This window comes from Melospiza georgiana, chromosome Z, assembly GCF_028018845.1.
Source record: "Melospiza georgiana isolate bMelGeo1 chromosome Z, bMelGeo1.pri, whole genome shotgun sequence".
NCBI lineage: Eukaryota > Metazoa > Chordata > Aves > Passeriformes > Passerellidae > Melospiza > Melospiza georgiana.
The window spans coordinates 72,444,852-72,465,754 of NC_080465.1; the positions used below are offsets into that span (position 1 = coordinate 72,444,852).

General features: G+C 40.4%; 1 protein-coding gene across 1 annotated transcript in view; it reads left to right on the forward strand.

Moving 5' to 3' along the window:
• Positions 1-323: 323 nt before the first annotated feature.
• The window catches only part of MTMR12 (myotubularin related protein 12), a 33,033-nt gene continuing 12,453 nt past the window's right edge, over positions 324-20,903 (forward strand). Inside the window, exons 1-9 of the mRNA XM_058044466.1 lie at positions 324-479; positions 8,249-8,303; positions 9,471-9,610; positions 11,362-11,434; positions 12,585-12,715; positions 13,344-13,437; positions 15,841-15,964; positions 17,120-17,195; positions 20,101-20,207. Of these exons, the coding sequence (XP_057900449.1) occupies positions 324-479; positions 8,249-8,303; positions 9,471-9,610; positions 11,362-11,434; positions 12,585-12,715; positions 13,344-13,437; positions 15,841-15,964; positions 17,120-17,195; positions 20,101-20,207 (956 nt within the window). The remainder of the gene's footprint in view (positions 480-8,248; positions 8,304-9,470; positions 9,611-11,361; positions 11,435-12,584; positions 12,716-13,343; positions 13,438-15,840; positions 15,965-17,119; positions 17,196-20,100; positions 20,208-20,903) is intronic.

Sequence of the window (20,903 nt, forward strand, 5' to 3'; positions counted from 1 at the left end):
GCTACACAGAAAGGTACGTCGTTTCCCCGAAACTGAGAGAGCGGCGGGAGATCCCCGTTGGCTCCAGAGCCCTGTTGGCTCTGTCCTCAGCCCCGCAGGCCGAGGGCAGAGCTGGGCAGAGCTGTGCGGAGCATTCGCAGGGCATTTGCGGGGCATTACCCGGGCACCCCGGACACCCCAGAGCCCCGCGGGCGCTGAGGGCGCGGGCCACGCCCCGTGAGGGCGGGTGCGGCCGGGAGGCGGTGCCCAGCAATGGCCGGCGCCGAGCGGGGCCGCGGCTGGGGCCGTGGCTGGGGGCGGGTATGGGCGGTGCCGGTTCTGTGATGCGGCTCGGCGTCGCCGCGCTGCCGGGGGATCGCTCCTTCCGCTGCCTCCCCGCTCGGGGCAAGCGTTGGGAGCCGCCGCCGCGGGCCGGGGCCATGTTGGGCGGCGGGGCCAGGGCGTCCAAGCCGTCCTTCGTGTCGTACATCAGCCCGGAGGTGCGGGGCCGGGCGGGCGGGCCGGGCAGCTCGGGCACCCCGGCCGGGAGCTCGGGGCGCGGGGCGGGCGGAGCGGGGCCGGGGCGCCAGGGTTCGGGCTGGGGCTGCCGCCGGGCACTGCGGGGCTCAGCCTGCCTGGGCTGCCCCGAGGGTGAGCGGCGTGGAGAAGAGCTTAAAAAATAGAGCTGGGTGGTCAGCGGAGTTGTTTCTGTAAGCCGCGGCCAGGTGTGGGGCTGCGGCTGTTCGGCCCGTAAGGTGGGACTTTCCGAACCTGTTGTTCTTATTGTCCCTGAACAGCATCACTTCACGTTCTGGTCGGTGAGCTCCTTGCTCTCAGTTCCGCCAATGGAAAGCGCTGGATATCCTTCCTTAACAGCTCCGTGTTGAATTCTTGGGAGTGTGTATATTTCTGTGTGTATCTTTGGTATTGTTCTGCCTGTTGTCCGTTCACTTATTTGTCGAAACTTATGTTGACAGTTTGATCAAAGTTACCGTAGGCTCGGTTTACTGAGGTCATCTTGTTAGCGCATGGTATTAGGTCAGTATTGTTTTTCTGTATTCCAGCATTTTTATTCCTGGTAAACAGCTGTTTTCTAGGAAAAGCATTTGATGGCTATTAGCCATAAGTGTTGGGATTTTTCCCCTCATAGCTCTTTGTAATCTGTGTCAACCTGATTCTTCTTAATCGTTAATTCTCTTGAGAACTTCTTAAGGAAAAGATTTTTGTCGATCTTGTTAGTAAGTGCAGAGTCTGTCACTGATAGGACCTTGGTGAAACTGGTGGTTTTATTTTGCATTTGATCTGAAAGAACATTCAGAGTTGTTATGGTCAAATTCAGCTGTGGCATTTAAAACTTATGTCCTTAGTTGGTGATAGCAAATCCAGTTTTTACATGTTTTTCACACCCTGTGTCTTGTAGTTTCATCAGTTTACTTTGAAAGTTTTATCTCGTTCTTGTATTTCCAAGTGCAAGCAGATGGAAATGATAGGTACAAGTGTTTCTGGAGTCAGCAAATACATCCCTGGCGAGGTCACTTTTTCACCTTTGGAAAGTACTTCATACAAATATACAGGGAACTGGATTTTGTGAAGGAAACAACTTTATTTTATTAGGCTTACTGGAGGACATTTCACCATTTAAATAAGTGTGGTGTATGACAAAAGCTTGCTAGAAAAAATGGCTGGTTGAAAAGAGCACAAGTAAATATATACATAGTGCAGCAAGATGGCAAACAATAAAGAATACTTGAATTTGATTTTAAGTGCAGTGATGTAATGCTTCTAATATGATCCTGATGGCTGCAGGAAGAGTAACTAAAGTGTGTAACACTGGAAGGTGAGGCTCTTGATGAAATACCCTGATTCAGTAGACTTTGGTGTCATTAACTCTTTACATGTTCTTTCTGCTTTTACATGTTACACTTAAATTTAAGAATTTAACTTACTCTTGCAGCAGGAGGTTTGTGTTATAGATGTGACTTCTGCCATAGGATGGATGTCTATTTTGTTCCTTCAAAGACACAGTGAAACTGAGGTCTGATGTGATTAGCAAGTAAAGCAAGTCTGACTCTGCTGTTGACAGCTGTTGACTGCCTTAATGGTTACACAGGAAACTGAAGACTTTAGTGGCTTTTATGAGGATTAAAAATAAAATTTTAGGTATGTGATGAAACCTGTGAGGCTATTTTGGTGTCTAGAAAAAGCCTGTTTATTAAATATCCTAAAGTAAGCAGAAATGAGCATCTCTCACAGTGCTGTGTGAGAGAAAAACAACTTTGTGAACTCAGGTTTCCTGTGCAAGTTAACTTCCATGTAGTTGAGTTTTAAAAGGAACGAATTCCTTTTGGGAAAGGGGAAATTCTGATTCCTTCTATCTGGAGCATAGTTGGGTTAACTGGGAGCTTTCGTCAAGGCATTTTAACTTCCAGGTGCTCAGGGAAGAAGTACTGGCAACAGGTGTGGTGCTTCCTCTGGCAGCCCGTGTCAGAAGGTGGGAAACAGCAGTTCAGGGACTTGATGAGCTTGAGATTTCAGCTGTGTAGGATTGGAATTAATGGTGGACTTCTCCATGAATTTGCAGAGCCTTGCCTTGAATCTTTTTGCACTTCCAGCCTGAGGCAAGATTTCCAATCAACCACTACGCAGTTCAGAGCAGTAGAATCCTGTTAGCTGTAGCCCTCCCTTGCGTGCAGCCTCCAGCTCCTGTGGTCTCGTCCAGGTTTGCTTGGGAGGCTGTTTCAAGGCCTTAAACTGCTGCTTCCAGGTTAGGGGAGCCCTGCAATAGGGAAATTAACAGGTAGAGCTGAGTTTTGGTTTAGTCCCACCTTGTTTTAGTCCCATTTTCAGATACCTGAGGGACACAGTAGGCAATATTCTGAAAAATAAAATGAAGTCAGCTTTAGGCTGCTGTGTGTGCTGATTTGAATATGAAATGAATCAGGAACTCTATTCCTGTTAATATATGACCAGATGGAAGCAAGGAGTGAAAAGAAACTGCTGTTTTTTAAAGAAACAGAAGTAATTTTTGCTGTGAAACCCCAAAATGTCTGGAAAAACAGTGTTTTTAACATCTGACTAAATATAACCTAGTTAGGCTCTGCTGTATGGAACTGCAAATCAATCAGTGGTCTGTTGAGAGTGAGACTGTAGGATGTTGATATTAATGACACACTTCCCCTCAGGACAGACTTGGCTCCCCTGCAGGAAGTGGGGTGAATACTAGGGTATAAAGTCAATGTTTTGACATTTCAGATCACAGGCTTAGAATATGTGTCTGTGGAGACAGTGAAACAAGGACCAGTGAATTACTTCATGATTTCTAATTCTTTCAGACTTTGAAAACTGAAGTTATTTACAAGTCAAACAAGGTAGATTGTATTTTCCAATAAAACTTAATTTGCATAAAAAATTAGATTTCAAATTTCGTTTCAGGCTCCAAGTTGGTATTTTTCCATGCATTCTTTAAAGCTAAATGCTTCATATTCATTCTTATGGGATGTTTTTTCCTGTGTTAGCCTTTAAGCTATGGAAGAAATTCTTCTGCTTCATGCTGCTCGTCTCTGAAATCTGGGCTACACCACAAACTGCTGAGGGTAACTTCCCTGCCTCATGTGCTTTGTCTCTCAGATCCTGCACTGTTCCTAGCTCATAAGCACTGTGAATACTTCTTGCTTGTAAATCCCGGTATGGTATTGTGATCAGTCTTAAAAACATACGTCCCTCCTTCAAAATTGGGGTGGTGGAGTTGAAGGGGGAAATAAGGAATAGAGTTGGTGGACAGCTGGGCTGACATGGGGGAAACCAGGTGTTGATGTCAGAGGAGATGGACAGGACAATGTAAGGAAAGAGGAAAGGACAAGAGATGAAACAGTTGGGGAAAACACATGCTATGATCTAATAGACTTCTGGATGAGGCAGCTGTGAAAGGAAGGAAAACAAGCAGTTAGAGGTTATTCTCAGCAATGTTATTCAAGTGTAGTAAGCATGTGCTGTGGGTTGTGTGGCATACAACATGGGATTAGGCTTGTTTGGCTAACAAAGAGTCCTTCAGAAGGTACCAGGTATGTAATGTGGCTTGTTTCTGGATGCAAAGTAGATACTCAGCATTTGCATGGGTGTTTCCTCTTTTGCATGGAGTTTGAGTGGAGCTGTTCCACCAAAGTTTATTTTAGTCAGGAGCACTGTATTCACTTGTTGGAGCACCACAACTGATTTGCAGGTCTTTTGGTACACAGTTTGACTTTCACAACTGGTAACTTTCTTAAGTATATATTTATCTTTATCTCACCCATCTTTTTAGTGAAGCAAACACAAAAAAACCAGAGGCTCGTAGCAAACCTCACCAGGATGTAGGTCCTCCCTGCACAGAACTTACTTGTGGAAAACTATATAAAAGCATCAAAGTGTTCAGTGTTGTTGCAGCGCTGTCAGCTTTGAAAGCTGTCAGATGTTTCAGACCGTACCCTTGATAGCCTGGAAGTGATCACTTGTTCCTTCATTATTTGAATCTTTCAAACATATTTTCTCAGCATATTTAGTAAGTCTTGTTTTTCATTTGTGGAATTACCTGTGGTGCAGATGTCCAGCTGTGGATCAGTGGAAGCATTCCTGTGGGGTGAGGTAGGTTCAGAGTTTAGTTTGAAGCAGCAGGCTGTGTGCATGATGTCTCTGCTGGGGCTGATGAGCAACATCCAGTATCAGTAGGTACATATACGTATATCTGTATGTCAGTGATGATGAAAAAAACCCCAAAGAGATTCTCTTATCAACATCTGGATTCTGGCATGCAGGGCATGTTTTGCTCTCTTTACTTATTTCCAGTACACAGTTGTTTACCTTCCTGTGGAGTGAGAGGAATTGCTTTCAGTTGTGGTGACGCTGTAGGACAAAAAGCAGAAGTAATTTGGGATTCCTTTCCTGCTCCAACCATAAGGACCCTGTTACGTTATATTAACTCGACCTTCTTTTCCTAATCTCTTGCCTCACTTGTGCCGTCAGCACTTGGGGAAGACTTGTCTCCCCAGACAGGCTTGAGGAAAATACTTTAACCCCTTTAAATACACTTTTTCAGAGGAGAGTTGACTGTAGTCCCTGGGTATTGCAAACTGCGCAGTTGTTCCTTATATTTGGGTAAAAAACAAGAAGAGAACTTTCCTTAAGGAAAGAAGTTTTTTTTTTTTTTTTCTGTTAGCAAGAAGGGGGATGTATTATGAATTAATTTGGTGTGACATGCCAGCTTGAAGTTTTGGCATAATTTGGTACTCTCTACTGTTAAAATTGATAATTAAAGGGCATTGCCGTATTTCCTACCACAGTTTGAGAACCTGGAATAAGGAATACAGCACAAGGTAAGGGCACAGGTGAGAAGCATCTGTTAGAAAGAAGTGTCTAAAGCCTTTAGAGGCTGAGGTTCTTGTATGAGAAATGTCAGAAAAAAAGTTATTTTTCCTCATTTGCATGGTGTCCAGTGGGTGACTGCTTTTAAGTGTGGCTGGTAGTAGGGCTTCCCATTTGTATCTTAAGTAAGAAGTGACAAAATGCTTCTTGGGGCATTCAGAACAGGGGAGCTACAGATGAAAGGCTCTTTCTAGAGGTTTGCATGGCTTTCAGTGGTCACATAAGGAGAGTACTTGCATGCTTAGCTCAACAAATGGTCAGAGGGTGAAGATTTCTGATGTCCAGATGTGTTCAGTAGCTTGCAGAAATGGGCAGGCTTACTTCTGCTGCTTCCCTTTCTTTGGTTATGTGCTCATCTGACCTGCTGATGAGCCAGTTCTGCTAACAATAGGCACTAACAATAAAACCAAATGTAGGACAAGTACATTCTTCCCAGCTGATTTTACCAATCAAATTACCTCGCCCTGTTGTCAGACAAACCCAGGGATAAAGGAGTGCGTGGGTGACTGTGAAGGTGTGACTGATTAAAGGGGCGTTGAGCATAATGAATTGAAACGGGCTCTTCAGTTAGTGGTAAGATCTGTGTTACCCCAAAACTTGTATCCGTTATAAAAATAGAACTGAAACAGAGGGAGATGGCAGCTGAATTTACATGTGTGTTCCTACACAACTTGAACTGACTCATGGTGAGTTAATTTTTCTTGCAGATCTTTACCGTCTCACTGAAAAGAGCAAATACAAAATGTGACAGTAGTAAAATCTAATGTATTTTCCTAGGAAAATGAGTGCAGCAGCGTGGATTCTTCAGCAGCACTCATGGCTTGAAGTCTAGCTATCTCTTATCTACATGTATCAAAACCACCTTTAATATGTTTATTGATTTACTGTGGGAATGTAAGTGTTGAATTTCAAATATAACTCTTCTGGAGACTTAACTCTTGGAGTCTGTTGAATGTTATAGGAATTCTGCCTATTATAAGCCCTTCAGTGTCTGTAGGCTTTTTTCAAGAAAGTGAAACTGGATTTTACAAGGTGATTTCAGTGTTTGTGGTCTCTGATCTGCTGTGATGCAATTTGATTAAACTTCTAACTCCATTCAGAAGATAACCAATTTTAACTTGCAACCAGAAACTTGTAACCACTTGTTCAAGATTTTTTGCTGTTGAAACCCATTATAAAAGCTTCATTACATTTTAACAAATGGGTGTGAGCTCAAAGAACTTCTTTGGGGTCAGATTTTTTTTTTTCTTCAGTTCTTCCAACACTAGTATAAGGTGGTACTCATGGCAGTAGGTATGAACAGTGTGTGTGCAGAACAGTAGTTATTACATTCTTTCTGGCATTTCCCAAAGTCAGAGGTGCTGGAAAAAGCAGTTGGCTGGTATAACTGTTACTGTTCTGTGGGTGTGATTGTTGGCATGCAGTTTTCTGAGCAGTGTTGCATGTAGTTGGACACAAAGAGTGATTGTACAAGGCAGAGCTATTAAAGGCACTTGTAAACCCAAAATTTAGTTTAAAGCTACCATTGGTGAAGAGACCATGCTGGGGGAAGAAAAGGTGTATATATTCCTTCTCTGAATGCAGAAGTATTCAGGCTAAGTCATAGTAGCATTTTAGCTAACTTTTTACCTGACAAACCTGAGCTTTGAATAATATTACTTCTACAGCATCCACACTTAGACAGCAAAGGCAGCAAACTGGGATTTGTTTTCTCTATTAGCTGTCAGCTGTAGTTATGGATTTCTTTCTTCACACCACTACTACTTTCATTTTGTAACCTTCTTCTCTTTATGGCCTATCATGAACATCTCTGCTGTTCTCATGACGTGGTTTCCTGGTGGTTTTGCTGTGCAGCCTTCAAACTTAGTTTTAGGTCTTCTGAGTATGGAGTGCAAGTGTTTATATGAATGGCAGAGGCTGTTTATTTTTGTACTCTCAGGGGCTTTTGTTTCTCTGTATTTAATCCAGCAAAATTATTATTGCTTATATCTTCTTTTGATTCTTTTCCTTGAATTGGAGTAGCTGACTGGATGCTGGTGACAAACTAAAATTAGCTTGCTTACTGCTGTGCCCCTGGGGGGGTTTCCAGTTAACTAATGGTTTTCCAGAAAGACTCCAATGCATGCAAAGCGATTTGGGCTTGGAGGAGGAAGTTCTGAACAGGCTGAGCAGGAAGGGTGTAGCATCTCCTCTAGTTTAATAGTCTTTTGGCTGGAGATTTTAGCCCAACTGTCAGTGCCTAAAGGCTGGAATAAGTGACACAGAGAAATTAATATGTTTGTTTTGGGCAATTTGGGTCCAAACTGAAGAATCTCCTGTCATCAGGTTTTACCTCTTTGCTCTGAGATCCTGAAATACCTTTCCATATAGTCATGTCAGTGCTGTTTAGGTAACTTTTGTACTTTGGTTGAAATGTATGTAAAAATCAGAAACAGGGAGTCATGGATGAAACTTGAAAAACTGAAGGGTACATTAGAAACAGCAGCAAGAAATACATGGAACAGCTTATGATTGAGCTGGGAGATGGTGCTGTAATACTAAGTTTATGCTTATCCATTTAGGTGTGCTGAGAGAACTTAAAAATATTAGTAATGTTTTATTTCTGTCTGTTGCACAAATAGTGCATTTTTTGTGTGTTCACAAATGCATGTAACTGACACTCTGGATGTCAAAACAATTACTTAGCAAATAGACTTCTGACATTAAGTGGGAAGATCAAATTGCAGACATAAACTCCTTTCATTTAGGAGGCTTTTTTCCTTAATTTTTATTTGCCAGGATGTGAGGAATTAAAGTGGGAAGGTGTAGTTCTTTACAGCATGTGTTGAAGGTATGATCTTTGCAAAGTAATAATTACTCTTTCTTTCTTTAGGAAATACACATAAAGGAACCCATAGAAAAGGAAGTAAATCCTCACTTACTGCCAGGTAACTGTTGTATATTACTAGTTTTAAGTAATAAAAATTAGTGATTAATGAATAATACTTAAATATTTCCATGTCTGCAGCAAACACTTCAGTGTGACATCAGTGTCACAAGTAGTAAATACAGGGTTTGGTTTAAAAACCCATGCAGGTTGAAATGTTTTTAACATCTCTATCTGCATGCGATGTCAAAAACTCTATAAAAACAAATTTTTTACTGAGGTCAGTATCCTCAGGTAAGCTGTATGTGGAGAGCTGTCAATACTTGAGTTTGCCCTGTTTCTTAGAAGTTAAAGTTGGGTGGGTTTTGTTTGTTTGGAACTGAAGACAAGAACTAGAGGAAATTTACCTTCTAGTGGCTTTGTCTCTGCTGTGAGTTACTTGGGCCTTCCAATGTTTCTTGTACTGTTAATATTTTCTTTTGTAATTTACAATTACTTCTCGTTTAAAAATATTTTCTAAGATAAGGAAAGACCAAATACATGTAAAAGTTTACAATAAATTAGTGTTCTTCTCTTGGGTTTCCTATACTTTTTAGGAAAGACCAAGGGTCTGTCTGATCACATCTATTAAAACTTTACTTTTTAAATTTGAAGTTCAATTCCTGTGAATTCTAGTAAGGGAACTTAATTGACTACTATTTGTGCAAACCTGTATTTGAGACTTCCAAAATAGCCTTGGGACCTGGAAAATAGTCAAAGCTATGAAAAAATAACTACATTGAACTTGAAATAACAAATTCAAATGTTTCAGCATTCTTAAAGTTTAACAGTAAGGAAGATTGGAATAATTTTCTACTTGTTTATTGACTATATAAACTGCTCTTGCTGGGTTTTGGTTTTTTTTCAATTGCACACTCGAATGATTGCTATTTTTCTGCCATTTGGAGTAGGCCATGACACAGGTACCTGTGGTTACAGAACTCCCAAACATCTGCAGTTCAGGCCTTCTGGAATAACATTAGTAACCTGGGAGATTAAGATTACCACTAAGATTACAGCTGATTGCAGGAGCTGCCTCGTAGTGGGTTTGTGTAACAGTGATGAACTATCTTTAGGCATAGAGTTCTGAGAAACTGCCAGGAAGTTATTGCTGTGATTGAGATAACAATTGAAATAATTCAATTGTAAATGTCAGTTAATGTTGCAAGTCAGTGTTTCTTCTCCACAGGTGAACTGCTGCTCTGTGAAGCCAGCACAGTGTGCAAGTATGTGCAAGAAGATGGGTCACATCGGGGCACTTTCGGGAAACTTGTGTGCACAAACTTTAAGATTTCTTTCCTTGATGATGATTCTGCTTCAGATGATAATGTAAGAAAACAAGTCTTCTAATTATGACTAAACAGGCTCTGCATAAATCTTTCCCTTATATAAAGATGCTGAATGAGCATAAATGTGTAAAATTTGCTAATGGGTGCAGAATAACTTGAATCAGTCTGCATCTGCTTGATCCTTTCTCAATCTCTAATGACTGTTTTAAGCAGCAGCAGTGCAAGCATTTATGTGGACGCTTGGATTAGACATAGTTTATAACTTTTTATATTTTGTGAGTTGGTGAAGTTTAAGTTAAAAGAACCCATTGTTTTGAAAACTAATCAACAGTTTGTTTAAAGCTGATTTCTGACTCTCTGTCTTGGTAGCATTTGTGGAAGTGTGAATGTTTCTGATGGTGGAAAACATCTGCCTGATTTGACTTTGGGCTACATCTGCAGAATCATTTCAGGCTGTACAAGACTGAGTAAGCTAATACTCAGCGGAAATGCTCTGAAAATTTATGTAGCTCAGTGAAACTCTGAATTATTTCATTCAAAGTCCAATGTGTGCTGAAAAGATTTTAAAACCTAGTGCTGTTGAGCTTGCAAACACTGAGAAAGCTAAAAACTCCCCAAATCTTAAAAGTTATTTCAATCTTTTTTCCTTTGGTTTAGGTGCTCAAATTGAGCTGTCAGAGGAGAATGGTAATGCCACAGTGCCATCATGCTTTTGATGAGCTTAAGCATTGAAATAGTTTAGTCCATTTAGGTGCATTAGAAGTGAAAAGGGAGTCCAGTGGCTCCCACCTTCAAGGTGATCTTGACAGTTAAAGACAATGAGAATAATATGATTTGACACATATCAATTGTAGTCAGAAGTTTATTTGGGTTAAATTTCAAGAAGTTTAAATATTAAACTAAGGCTTCTGCAGCCAAGTACAGGCTATTGGACCTTCTGGAATTAATTAAGACAAAGCTGCAGAATCTTTTGACGTAAATCTCAAGTGATCTGGGGAAAGTTGGTAATAATCATGCTAATTTCTGTTCCTGGCTTTAAACCTTGGGTTTATAACATGCCAAGTCAACTATATTTCTTTGAACAAAAGTTCAGGATTAGTTACCTGCTTCAGAGTACCACAGACATGGAAGTAACTTGAATAAGGTTAACTCTCTTCACAGTAAGATATAATTTGCTGATGTACTGTACATCAGCTCTTTGGTAACAATATTGAAACTAATAGTGTTTAATTGTGTCATTGCTAAAAATGCCAATTTTAACTGTACTAATGGAAAGGTAGCAGTGAAGGGAACTCCAAATCACTTCAAGTTTGGTTACACAGTAGATTAGGTAGTTGGGTTGTGTGTGTGTCTTCAATTTACCCAGTCATAAATCTGATTTTAATTGTAGTGTGTTCTTGGGATACTTGTTCTTTTCAGAGGCTTTGTGTTTCCTGCCAGGTTCCCATAGCAAGGAAACTTGTCATAAAAGGGCTTGGATTACATGAAGCTACTTTATTTCCTGTTTACTGCAGTGATTCTCATTTGAAAAGTGACTCTCAGTAGAAATGTATGCTTTGAAGCTATTTGAAAAGTAAAAACTGTATCTACATTTCAAGCATGGCTGAGACTTAAATAAAGCTATATTGTGTGTATAACTTGCATTTTAATAACTGTTCTTCAGTGTCCTGCCTTACACAGCTTCTAGGAATAAGGAGTAATGCTGATAGTAAAACAGTGCATGGAAAGCCTTTACTTGGCAGAAGATGGTACTGTAGTGTGATGTTTCTGTTTTTTCCTTCATGTTTTTAGGAGCCACAATTTAAGAATAAGATTGTAGGAGAAAATGACATAACTCTGCAGTGCGTAGATCAAATATATGGAGGTAAGTCAGCTTTTTACCCCTGGGGGACTTGGAGTGCTGGTGCTCCATGTACAAATGCATTCTTTTTAGAAAACCAATACATTATTAAAAAGCAGCTGCAGTTATCTTTAATAATGAAATGACAGATAAGAAATTTATCATAACCCAGTCTTATCCCTCAAGCTTGTCAAATTAATTTTAATTTATTTGATTAATTGTCCACTGGAACAGACAAAATGATTCCTTCGAAATGCAGTTGTTCAAAGCAGAGGGTGTACTGTGAAAAGTCCCTAAATTTGGAAGACAATGATCTTCCAATGTATCAACTATTTCTATAAATATGGATATATTCGTTTCATTTGAGCAATAGCAGTACAGGTACCAAATTCTCAAACAATTCCTTTTGTTTGTCTAAGGGAGCTTTGTTTTATGAGATGCATGATATCTTCACCATATTACAGGAGATACAAAAGGAGGTTTTAAGTGCCAGCTAAATCAAGCGCTTTGCATGGGAGCTTAGAGGTGTGTCAGTACTGCTAAAAATGATAAATGAGAATGGGATGGATCATTTTAAGTGTGGGAAGGCTTTATTGAGAATCCTGTTCCTGGACTAATTATGAGTATTCAGTGTGCTTATAAACGGTGGTGTAGATTTCTGAAAGAGTGAACTGAGGCAGACTAGTGATGGTTGTGAGACACTTTAGTTTTATGTCCAGTGGCCGAGCTGGCAGCACTTGAAATTGTGAAATGGTACATCCTCAAAGAGAAATGAGCAGAGGTTTGCCTTGGGGACTTCCTGGAGGTTAAAAAAAAAAATTAAGGAACTTAGAATGATCTCAGATGTCTGGGGACTTCCCCTTGGGTAAAACTACTTAATTGTTCTTTATATGTCTTGAAACTTTAAACTTGGTGTACAATCAGTATGTGAATAAATACAGCCACTGAGCAGCTGGTTTGCTGCAAATTTGCCATTTACCTTGTATGAAGTAATTTGATGGATTTTAAAAGAAAAGGTTGTGGCTTGTCAGCCTGTGTTGTAGAATGCTTGTTTTGTCTTGAGAAAACTTGGGCTTGAATTAGTTTCTTGAGAATTCTGGAAAGTCAGTCAGGGACAACTTTATCAACATTACAAGTCCCTTTTTGATGTTTACTTTTCTTTTTCATTTTGCAGTTTATGATGAGAAAAAGAAACTTCTAACAGGACAGCTAAGAAAATACCCAGAGACGTTAATTATCTACTGTAAAGACCTTAGAGTATTTAATTTCTGCCTGAGATACACAAAAGAAGAGGAAGTGAAAAGAGTATGTATAGTAACTTAATTTGCTTTTCTATCTTTGGTTTGGTGCTGGGTGTTGTGAGGATGAGGGAAGGATGAAATTCACCCTGAAACTTGGAAGTGTTTTCTTATAATTTCCAGCTAAGACAGAAAGTAAAAGATTGATTTTTATTAAACATTTCATTGTGCATAGCAGTTAAAAGACAGGTGCAGTGGCTCTTTAAAGAAAACTGGAACTTGGGAGGGCTACAGGAACTTAGCTCCAACTCGGACAAGCTGTGAAGCTGTTCTGTTTGTGACATATAATTTCATTTTATTTTAGACTTCAGTATAGTGTTACTTTCCTGATAACTTTGGGTTTCTTGAGAAATTAGTCTCTACTCCAAACGAAGAGTCAACTAACTTTATTTAAATAAGAGTAATTCTGGAGGTTAAACAAATGTCATGTTACTTAGACGACGTAGGTAGTGTCTTGCAGAAAACATAGAAACTTTCTGAAAAGTCAGGTTTCAGCTGTTGAGGATAGAACCCATCGGTTTTGTTTAAAATCTAGATGCAGGGGTTGGTAAAAAAAAAATAAAACAACCTTTTATTTTTTCCTACACTGACAGACTTGGTGTGTGTTTGGGTGTTAATTTTTGGTCCTTTTTTAGATCGTCAGTGGTATAGTTCATCATAGCCAGACTCCTAAGCTGCTTAAACGTTTGTTTCTCTTCTCTTATGCATCAGCTGCTCCAAACAACACAGGTAAATGGTTTTTTTGATCTGTTTGTTGCATAGTTAGTTTGTTAAGCAGTCTGGGAGGCCTGCAGTTGAGTTTGTGCTCAACTTACATCTCTGTCCTGCTGGCAGGTAGCTTCAAAAGATTTTTTTGTTGTTGTTGTACATTGTTAAGCATGCTGCTAAAAACCTCTAAATTGTCTCCTTTCTGTGCAACTTTCAGGAAGTTGCACAGAAATTTTCTAAGCAAACGTAGCATCCCTAGATTGAAAACTTATTGTGATTAAAATGTGCAAATGCTTTTCACATGGTTCATCTGAAAAATACTTTGCTTGCTTTCAGTGTGGTTTTTCTGTATAACTGCTGTGAACTAGACTTCCTGCTCTTAATTCTGAACTTACTGCATTTGCAGTGGCATCCTATGAAAAAGTACTTCCCCTTTTGCTCTTATTTGCAACCAATATGCTTCTTCCAGGCAATTGCAAGAAAAGCATAGGTTTGACTTCCTTTTATATCTGACTTATTACATAATCTTCCCACTTGATCAAACTTGGCTGAATAGTACATTAGGCTGCAAAATTCAGGACAAAAAATTGTCAGTGTACTTTCTGGCATTCTGTAATTCAGACTTTAGTGGAAATAATAGTGCTGTTTCGAATTAGGAACCTGACCCTTAATGCACCAGCAACACCAATTCCCTTCACAGAGGAAGGTTTTGATGTATGCAAGGTATTAGTCAAACACCAGAATATGTCAAGGAATTTCAGGATCATTGAGGTTAGAAGAAGCCTCTGGAGATTATCTAGTCATGTTCTTGTCCATATGCCCCTCTTCAGAGCAGAGTTAACTGCACCAGGCTGAGTCATGTGCAGTTGGGTTTTGAGTTTCTCCAAGTATTGAGACTACACAGCCTTTCTGGAGAGTCAGTTTCATTGTTTGACCCTCCTTGTAGTGGAAAACATTAATGTGTATTTGGGATTTGCTGTAGTTCAGCTTGTGCATAACTGCCTCTTGTCGAGTCACTGACTATATAAACAGTGTATATAAACATTGTTCCACCACCAGTGTTTATATACACAGGGAGATTGGCCCCTCCTGAGCCCTCTTTTCTGAGTGACCCCAGCTCTGTCTCTCCTCATGTCAGGTGTTTTGAGCCCTTTAATGATCACAGAGGGCCTTCACTGGACCTGATCCAGGAGCCTTCAAACAGGAGCCCAGCACTGGGCACAGTCCTCCAGCTGAGAGCAGTGGTGGCTTCATTCAGCTGGTACACGGTGGCTTTGCTAAATGCAGCCCAGGAGCACACTGCCTGTGTGCTGCAAGGAAGGCACATTGCTGGCTCAGGTAGTTCCTGCAGGCTTCACCTGAAACTGGTGTTCTGTTTCAGCTACAAACAATGGAAAAGACTGCAGGCTTTTCCAGGTAGAGGCGGAGCCTGGGAGAGGCCTACTCTTTAAAGCAACATCAAAGTGCTGTCCCACAATTCTTTCCTATTTTAATAGCTGTGTTCAGTAGTAAGTGGCTCAGAGTCATTCTTCATAAAATTAGTACAGGATGAGACCAATAGACTGTAGAAATTGTTTATGCCTTTCACAGTCTGATACCTCTAAAATCCTGTTTCCAAGAGCTCATCAATAATGTTCTGTTCTGAGCTGTAAATTTTTCATCTACCTTATCTTCTTACAGTGAAAAGTTTCAAGTTACCATTGTGTCTTCCATGGAAATTATAGCTCTCTTTGCTATTTCAGGTTTAGCTGATATTGTAGAATGTTAGTCAATTAGGATGTGTGCTTAAAAGAATTGACATTACTCCATAAATTATATGGTTATTATACAAGATTTGAGGCTGAATCAAGCTGCTGTCTTAACTGTTTCTGAGGTGGCTAAGTAGAATTACAGGGAAGAGTCCAAATTGAAAGTATTGAGACTGAATTGCTGTAATTAATTTTCTGCTCTTACTGAGTGCCTGAGATGTTCTATTCAGTGCAAAGCTATTCATGAGGAAAAAAATGAACCTTAAATGAAATGCAGTAGCTGAAATTTTGTAGAAAGGTTTTTGGTATGATTGATAATTCTGCATTTAAACTACAGGATTAGATGCCAGTCAGCTGCATTACTATAAAATGATATTTGCTGCATTTTAGGCTGGGTGTGAGGACAGCCCCAGCTGTGTGGAAGTTCTGTAACAAATTAATCATTTCTGCAGGAGAAACTGTTCCTGAAGTTATTAGTAACAGCTGTATCTGATATTGCTGTTGTTGACGATCAGACTGAGGCAGTGTGGTGTACAAAGGCATTTTGTCTTTGACTCGAGATTTTTGGTACGCAAGAGGTTCTGCTTGCTTACCTTAACTAACACGTTTACTTAGGATTGCTTTTGTGTTAGAATTCCTGACAGTCTGCAAAGTTAATTTTGTTGATGTCTGACAGATGGGAGGAACCAAACTGTGATGTTTGAAACCTTGGAGGACTGGCGTGATGAGCTGGAGCGGACCAAAGGGAATGTGAAATACAAAGCAGTGACCACCAACGAAGGCTACAGAGTCTCTGAAAAGTAAGATTGCCCTGGTTAATAGTGAGCTTTGGATGTGTGAAAATCAGTGCTACCCTTGATGCTGGGGATTATACAGGTTTTTGGGAGTCTTTTTAGGATATGGTTTCCATTTTTATTTAGGGAATAATTTTGTTTGTAATCTCAGGAGGTGATCCTGCACAACCTCTGATTCAAGCAGGGTTAACTTCAACTATTCAGGACCTTGGTTAAATCAAGCTTTGAGTATATCTAGAAGTGGAGAATAGAAAATACATATGTCTGGGACCTACACTTCTGTCATACTTATTAGGATGACACTTTCTCAGTGCTGTACTTTTACTGTGGTAAAATTTCAAGTTACAGGCACTGGAGATTTTTCACTGCTTTTGTTGGGAGCAGGCTGGATGGGGAAAAAGTAACTGGTTTAAAATAAATCTGCAGAATGTGCTGGTGGAAGTTAAGTTGTGTTGCCTCTAGGAGAAGGTTAGCAAAGTTTAGCTGAGCTTGGCTGCCAGTTTAGCAGAGTAGCATTTAGTGGTGAGCTCTTTTAGGATGTATACAAGGCATTGTACACTTCTACTGTTGTTTCGTAGTCAAATCTTGAAAGAGTTCACAGACCTTGGAAACTAGTATTTTTCAGTCTTAACTATTTATTCTAGAACTCTGTCTTGGGAGACCCAAATTGAGTTTAAGTACTTACAAGCCAACTTACATTCCTTCTCTGAACTGTGAACATAAATAGTGTTGGTTGATGCTGGAAATCCTTGATAAAGTAAATGACATTCTTGAATTAGGATGTGAACTGCTTAACAGGTATGGAAACAGAGCTAGTTATTTAATACTGTGAGGGTATCTTTTGAAACAGCAAAGCATGAGAGAGCCAAGGTAGTCTTAGAAATCGGTCTTAGAGGTTACAATTAATCACACCTTTGTGAAGGCAGGGGAGTGTTGCAATGAAAATAGTTCAGACCTCAAGGCTGGGAGAAAAGCCTCATTCAAGCTGAAAATAAAGGCACAGCTTTGAGGACAATAGAATTATCTAGTAGGAAAGATGATTGTAGCAAGGAGAATATATAGTTAGAATTTGAGTTAGAGCACTTACCGTCATTAAAAGGAACTTTGAGATTATTCTTTGTTCAGTTTTTGAGACCAAGAAACTCTTTTTTGTTGTCTTAGGCTGCCTTTGTATTTTGTTGTTCCCATATGCATTTCTGAAGAGAATATCTTGAAGTATGAAGGCAGAGGCATTCCTGTGAGTATATGTGTGTGACTGAGGGTGAGACTCTCACTGAGATGGCATAATTTCAATTAACATTTCAGATGTTACTGCATATTGTTTTCAGAACTTTTTTTTTAACAGTTTACATGTATACCTGGTTATCTACAGAATGGAAACAGATATTGGAAGGAGATGCTTGATACACTCTGTATTTCACTGAACAGTGTAATATGTAGCAAAACATATTTAATATATACATAACAGCAAAATATGTATTTACTGTTCGCAGTTCCCATTTATTAATGTCTTATAGCCTACATATATTACTAGCCTGTCTGTCCATCAGCCTGTTTTTCATGAGACTGTGCTGAGTGGCATCTGGCTGTGGCAAGATGTAGGCCTTGAAATTCTGTTTGGATATTGAGGTGAAGATGGTGCATGTAAGTTGTAGCTGAACAACTCCAGTTACCTGGCTTGGGTTCTGGTAAGTGCTGTGGCTGTGATGATGCCGCATTTTTACAAAGTCAGGTAACCCAACTGAAAAACTAGTTCTACAAGTCTAACAGAAAATGAAGTTAAATACACTGGGTTTGCAGCCTGTAGCAAGCTGGGTTTTGCTTCCTGCCTTTTAGTTCAAGAACCAGTAAGACAGAGAAGATGGAAACAAGGATCAAAGTAATCTCACTTGTGAGGTCTTACCTTAGTGTTAGCTTGTCATTAAGTTTGCCAAGGAAAGCCATGTTTGTTTTGTGCTCTTAAGTTAATTAGTCCATGGAGGAGATGGTACTGTACTGTCCTACCTAAAAGTCAAAGTAGTGTGGCAGACTTTTTCTCAGAGAGTCAGAGACCTATTACACTGGCTCTTACACAGAAACAGAAGTGTTTGGGATTTTTTATTCCATCTTATGTTCACAGAACTGTAGAATAGTTAGGACCTTTAAACAGGATCTCACCTAATCCCCCTCTGGAATGACCCGAAGCATCTTCTCCTACATCAGGTTGTGTAGAGCCCTCTCCAACCTGGCCTTGAATGTTTCTGGGGCTTCTACCACCTTTGTGGACATCCTGTTCCATCCAGTGTTCCAGCTCCCTCTTTGTAAAAACTCTCTTCCATATGTGTAGTTCTAAATCTACCCTCTTTTTGTTTCAAACCATAAAAGGTCTTTCCCCATCTTTCTTGTAAGTCCCCTTTAAGTAATGAAATGCCATAAAAAGATCCCCCCAAAGCTTTCTCCAGGCTGAGCAAGTCCAGCTCTTCAGTGTATCCTCACAGGAGAGGTGCTCCAGCCCCGTGACCATTTTCATGTCTCTGCTCTGTGCTGGCTCCAGCAGGTCCCTGTGGTTCCTGTGCTGGGAGCCCAGGGCTGGATGCAGGGCTCCAGGTGGGTCTCAGCAGAGCAGAGCAGAGGGGCAGAATCCCCTCCCTGCCCTGCTGCCCACGGGGCTCTGGGTGCAGCCCAGGACACGTTTGGCTCTCTGGGCTGGGAGTGCCATGGCTGGGCCATGTGCAGCCTCTCACCCACAGCACCCCCAAGCCCTTCTGGGCACGGCTGCTCTGGGGCTGCTCATGCCCAGCCTGGGCTGGTACCAGGGGCTGTCCCAGCCCAGGGGCAGCACCAGCACTTGGCCTTGTTAAACCCTATGATGCTCCCATGAGCCTGCTTCTTGAGCTTGTCAGGGTCCCTCTGGATGGCCTCCTATCAAACCACCTCAGCTTGGTGTTGTATGAAAATTTGAGAGTGCATTTAATCTCACTGACTGTGTCATTGATAAAGGTATTAAATAGTCCTGGCCCTAGTACAGACCCCTGAGGGACACCACTCGTCACGGATTTCCATCTGGACATTGGGTAGTTGACCACTACTCTCTGGATGGGACCATTCAACCGGTTCCTCATCCCTGAACAGTCCATGCATCAAACCTCTCTTTCCCCAGGTTTGAGAGAAGGGTGTTATGTGTGACCATGTAAAAGGCCTTACATATGTGCAGATAGATGATAACATCTGTAGCTGTCCACTGTTCAGAGGCCTTGTGGAACTCTTCTAATTATTTCCAAACTGTTTCTGTGAGGGTAGTGTCAAGATAACTGGGCCATATTGAATTGGTTATAGAAGGTAATGGAAGGACAGTGTAGTAATTTTTTCCACTCTTGATGATTGTGAGGTTTCTGTATCCTTCTGAGGTGCACCTCTTGGTCACTGTAAATTGGTAGCAGAACTTCTACTTCCTGATTTCATTTCATTCATTCCTGATGAAAATGATTCTTACTCCCTGTTTCAATGCAAGTTTACAGATTATCTTGAGAGCTTCAAGGAATAAGAAATATTCATGAGGAAATTAGGTGTAAAGGGAAGTAAGAAGCTTTGAGGACTTGTTTTGCTACAAGAAATACCTGTGACCATGCAATCTGATTTAGTGGAGTGTTTAATACATTATTTCATATGCCTTGATTACTCTTTATGCATAGTTCACATGGAAAATTATCAGTGCATTTATTGTGAGTTATCTCAAGGCCGAGCTAATAGAAAAATCCAATAGTGGAGAAACTGATGGATAAAAAATATATAAGTTACTTACAAGTTCTATCTTGCTGTGGCATATATTCCAACGTAATTTGGCCATAGACTTTTTCATCAATTTTTTTTTTACCTGTGAGGGAATTTGTGGAAGTAATGTTTTGGCATAATCTGTCATTTTATATTTCCCTGTGCCTGTGTAAACTCTAACTTAAAACTTGCAAGTGGTAACATAGTGTACTCAGGTGTGTAATTTTGGTGCAGGTGTAGGAGTTTGCTTCTGTTGATGGTGTTATTAAATACACTAAAAATTCAATGAAGCAAAAGCACAGAGAAATTTTGAAATCACTCAATCACTTGAGCAAATACCTTATATAGGAGAATTTACTTATTATTCTCATCTGATAAATGTCTTTCTGCAGATTTGGTGTTGGTCTTGCCATAACGGTGCTGCTCTTCTCAAAATGTCTTCGTTTCCCAAAGAACAGGATGACAGCACTTCACAAATGCAAAAAGCCTTCTTGGATGGGTCAGTAATAGCTATTCTGTCCACAACACTTTGCTTGGTATGGACCTTGCTTCTCTTTTTTCCATATATGCTATATCTTTTAAGCTTTCACACATCAGGAAACAAGTTCTGTATCTGAAAGTAGTTTGCTGTAGTGGAATGTGTTAAAGCCCTGGACCCAATGGCATTGATCACTTGTGCAGGGTTGGAACTTCACCGAAGGGCTTTTCTGTGGAGCTGCATACACATATATTTCTGAGGAATCTGTACTACCTGTGGTGTATTTTTTAGGTAAAGCAGTAGCAGAGTTTGCAGGGTTTAATGGCTTGATTGTTTTGCAAGTAAGAGAAATGTAGACTCTGCCTGTAAACGTGCATTTACAAACTGAGTTTGTAAGACTCTGCCACCTTCTGAGAGCTATGTTCATGTTCTTAAATAACTTGAGATAAGGTGTCCTAAAATGTCTGAGGCAGCCTGAGCAATTCACCACTGCAGCTTTCAGGCGTGAAGGCAGACAGCACTTTTTCACATGGGGTAGTGAACTGACTTAGTTCAGCAGTTTAAAAAATGACAAGTCTAACTTAAGGGAAGGAGCACAGCTGTCTGTTATGGCAATGACTTTATGCCCTTTAATTTTGGCGCTTTTTTTAACTGTTGTTTGTCTGAGACAGAACATCTCTCTCAGCAGCCATCTGTTAGATCAGACTCATAGGTACA